At 49.6% G+C, this 4,304-nt stretch overlaps 1 protein-coding gene across 1 annotated transcript; it reads right to left on the reverse strand.

Annotated features, from left to right (window-relative positions):
* Nucleotides 1-1,372: 1,372 nt before the first annotated feature.
* Nucleotides 1,373-4,294, reverse strand: SLC35C1 (solute carrier family 35 (GDP-fucose transporter), member C1; the record flags this gene model as incomplete). Its single annotated transcript, XM_009895676.1, has 2 exons — nt 1,373-2,167; nt 3,958-4,294. Coding segments are annotated over 2 exons (897 nt in total), but the record flags the coding sequence as incomplete, so codon positions are not given.
* Between the last annotated feature and the right edge of the window lie 10 nt (nt 4,295-4,304).

The raw sequence follows: 4,304 nt of genomic DNA on the forward strand, positions 1-4,304 counted from the left end.
AAAAGCCCCCCCCCCCCCCCCCCCCCCGACTTTATTCATCAGGTTTTGGCCGTTACAAGTCAGGACGTGCAACATTAAAAACATCCGTTCCGCTCCAAATACATTCAAGGACCCCAAACGGCAGCCTGCACTGAAAAGGAGTGAGCGAGAAGGTACCTGTGGCTGATGAAACCTGGAGCAGGAGCCCCCCCCTGATTACACAGGAACATATTTTGGACAGAAATTAAGTGTCCTTTTTCAGGAGTGGCCAGACATCACACACTGGGCATGGTACATCATATAGGATCCACAGGGCAGGGTATGAAGCAGTTGCATTAACTGCCCAGGATCGCTATCCAAATAAATCCAAATAATCCGTTAAATATAAAGAGGCCAGGGGTTTAGATGGCTGCTGCAACACCACAGCCAACCGTAGGATGTTACTGCTGACCCCCCCCAGCTCAGAAATCACAGCACATAGTAGCCTCAAGTGGCACGTGCACAGGACCAGATGGGGAGCAGAGATTTCCGCCGAACTGTTCAGCAGCAAGTTTCAACTAAAGGGACTGATGCAGCTGAGCGAAACTAGGATTTTGGGGGGTTGAAGGATTCACTGAGCTGGTCATGGAGGGGGTGTTTAAAAAGGAACCAGCCAAAAGACAAACTGCAAACACCAGGGGAGATCAAAAGTAGGTGTGGAACAAACCCCCAGAAACAATCCTAATTAGTAATAACCCTGTTTTCAGGCACAAACCTACCCTCTACACAGAGGATGACAAGTGTTGCAAACCCCACTGAACCAGGGATCTCCACCTTACAGAAGCAAGTGCTTCAGAGTAACTTTTCCCCTCCTGCCTGTCACAGAGAGGCAGAGGCCAAGCTCACTCCTCCCCGAGAAAGGCCACTTGAGAACGCATGCTCTCCCTCACGGGACACGGTGCAGAGGGAATGAGAAGTTTCATTCCTGATTCTTAGCACAGCTAAGAAACTAAGAAACCAGGTGGACAGAAACACAGAAGAGACCTCAGCAGGATATGATACTGACTTTTTGGAATGGAGATTTGGAGGCACTGCTGCTGCTTAGGCTTGTACAGATCCAGAAGGGAGGGAATTTCCCATCCTTTGCACTGAACGGGGCAACAGGAAGAATGGCTGTTGCCAATCCTTTTACAGCAGAACAGTTTACTGGAGTTTACCCCCAACAGTCTGGTTACTTGTCTCTTCCTTATGTGGAGCTTCAGGATTTCTTAACTTCAAATTGCATTCATTCAGTTAATTCTAGACCCCTAACTACACAAAGCTCCCATCCCAGTCTCTGTCTGCTATGAGCCCACCCTCCCAAAGATGCAAATTGCCCAGATTAGGTCAATAGCAACATTCATTTTAAAAAACGATCACAAAAAACCCTCATTGCTCTCTACAACACATGCTCTCCCCAACTCTGATACAGGGTGAGATCCCATGGATAAAACATGATCCAGTCAGGTCTTCGGCTCTGGTTCCTGACACAGTTCCCCATACACTTTGACGGTGAATTTTTTCCCCGCTCGTTGCTCTTCTTGTACCCAGGAGGAAAGGAGCACCAACGGTTAATCCCCTGGGCACAGAAACAGAGGTGCAGGAGCTGCCTACACGCCAGTCTCATTTCTTTCACCGCTTTTGACATTAGGATCCTCTTGCACCTTTCTCATCTCCAGTCCTTTCACCCATGTGTAGGCAAAGGAGCCACCCAGAACCATCAAGTTACTCGTCCACCACAAGAAGCTCTTTGTCTCCTCAAAGTAGATAACAGCCAGCACTGTTTGGGCACAGGCCTTGGCTGTCCCAGACACGTTGTGGGTGAGCGGGCTAGTGAACTTGATCTGAAGTCCAGTCACATACCCAATGGCAAAGCCAAACACTCCCCCCAGGGTCATCATGCCCCAAAAACTGGGGCTCCCCAGCTTGTCAAAGTGGTAGAGGGTGCGGAACTCGCCCAGCAGCATCATGAGGGGGAAGAACAAGACACAAGCGTTGACATTGTTGTAGAAGGTCAGGCGCCAGATGCTACCATCCACCACAGGCAGCACCTTCTTGGTGTAGATGGCATTGAGCGAAACACATAGGCTTGCTAAGATCCCAAAGAATATACCTGTCCATGACAGAGTGCCCTCTGCTCCTTCCTGGTCAACACCCAGCCAGAAGCCACCTGCAACCAAAGAAATCAGGCATCATCTGAACAACTGTTGAAGGATTCAAAACATGCAGTCAGCAATTCATCATCTACCTTATAACGAACAACCACAACCACAAGCAGAGACAGGCTTAAGGGCTTCCCCTTTCTATTAAGTGAACCCACAAAGTGTCATGACTAGTGTCCTGGGAAGATTTATTTTGGGAGAGCAGGTAATTTACTGTGCTATCATTCAATCTCAGAGGACTGATTCCCACACTGCGCTAGCAGCATGAATTTAGAAACCATTACTCCAAAGAGTCATGAACTAAAGTTAAAGCTACTCTTTGTGTATGGGTCATTTTGAGGAGATCGTATGAGGGTTTTTTTAATTGAAAAGGCAGCAAACTGACACACAGGAGGCAAGAAATACTCCTCAAGGTTTAAAAAAAAAGCAAGCCTCACAGGCTGCACAGGAAGGGAAAGATAGGTTAGAAAAATTGATGGAAAGATAGTAAACACATGGATGTAATATTAAGAAGCTTGACCAAAAAAAAAAAGATCACAAGGCAGAAACTGAGAGCAGTATCTTCACCACATTAAACTTCTTTCATGGGTAATGCACTCTTTAACCACCTCCAGAACAGGAGCTACAGGCTTTGCCTCTCTAGGGCAAAGAGAGAGACACCTCTCCCCATCCAGCTCATAAGCAAGACATAAGAGGGGAGATGAGCTACTGAAGGAGCACTGCACCGCCTCTCCATTAGCTGCTTCATGTCGGAGGGTGTCTGGGAAGTTGCCTGCAAAGCAGCCAACATGCTTTAAACTAAGCACCACAAATGGGTTCAATGCACAGGCAGAAGAGGTTTGCATCAGGCCACAAATGATGCTCACCTATGCTGCTATAGGCATATGGGCAACGTTCCCTCAGCAAAAAGGGGACGGTGCCAGGGGGAGAGAGTCTTAGAGAAACCCTGTGAGGCTGGCAGACACCATAGTCCTGGGCAATATCCAAACACAAGACTAGCTGAAGGCAATTGCTTGCATGACTTGGGTGGAAAAAACAGTAGTTCTGTTCCTGTTCACCTCTTCTATGGAGAAGGGATTCTCTTGTCTCGTTTTCATCCAAGTCCATCTACTTGTCTAAGCATCAAAGTGAACACATGTCCACCTGGAACCAGACTGAAGTCAACATTTCACCACCCTCAGCATCGAAATAGCTCTCCAGTGGAAGGCAGCTTTTGGCATTACTGATGCCTTTGGAATGAAAAACTTGTAAGCAATTCCCGTTAAGCCAGTCAATGCCCTGCCCTACATCCTAACCACACAACCAGATCGTCTGGTGGTGTTTTACTCTTGGCTTGTTCAGCTAACCCTTCATCCCATGCATTCAACTGTCTGAATTGGGTAGCTCCATTGTATGGTCACAATGGTGCTGACATTCTGTTATTGTTACCAAAGTTAATAATCAACAAGCACTTCAGGGCGAAAACCACCTGCTGATTTATGTCCTTTGTGGGGAAAAAAAAAAAAAGAAAAAGGTGAGCCAAGTTAAAGTTCATTAGAGAGTTTTTAGTGCTCAAAGGAAAAAGGACACCATGGTCAAGTAAGAGTAATTTCCTTTCTTAACGAGTTACCTACATACTCCAGACATGCAAAGCAGGTTGCCCAAGGCAGAGCAAGGCGCGAGCCCTGAGCTACCTCACCCGGGGGGCCACCATGCATGCGGGGATGGCTTCCCAAGGGGAAGACACCCAACCTCCCACTCTCTGAGGTTATGGACCCAGCCGCAGGCTGGGTGCAGGCCCCCTCCCGCTCCCCCTCACCTATGATGACTCCGCAGGCCAGGAGGGCGTAGAGGGAGGTGGTCTGCTTGAGGAGCAGGTAGGAGAGCAGCACGTTGAAGACAGTGGTGAGGGAGCGCCCCACGTTGTAGAAGGCCACGCCAACGTACTTGAGACAGAGGTTGTTGGAGGTGACCATGCCAATGAAGACGGCGGAGAGCGGCAGGACGCTGCGGGACACCTTGGGGTCGAGGCGGAGGGCGGGCAGGCCGGGGCAGGGGGGCCCGCAGGCCGCCCCCAGGCTGAGGCCCAGGCAGAGGGCGGCCGTCAGGGCACACTGGAAGAAGGGGACGAAGAGGGGGGCGGCGAGGCGCAGCGGGGGGGTGGCC

Source organism: Charadrius vociferus, unplaced genomic scaffold (assembly GCF_000708025.1).
Source record: "Charadrius vociferus isolate BGI_N301 unplaced genomic scaffold, ASM70802v2 scaffold111, whole genome shotgun sequence".
NCBI lineage: Eukaryota > Metazoa > Chordata > Aves > Charadriiformes > Charadriidae > Charadrius > Charadrius vociferus.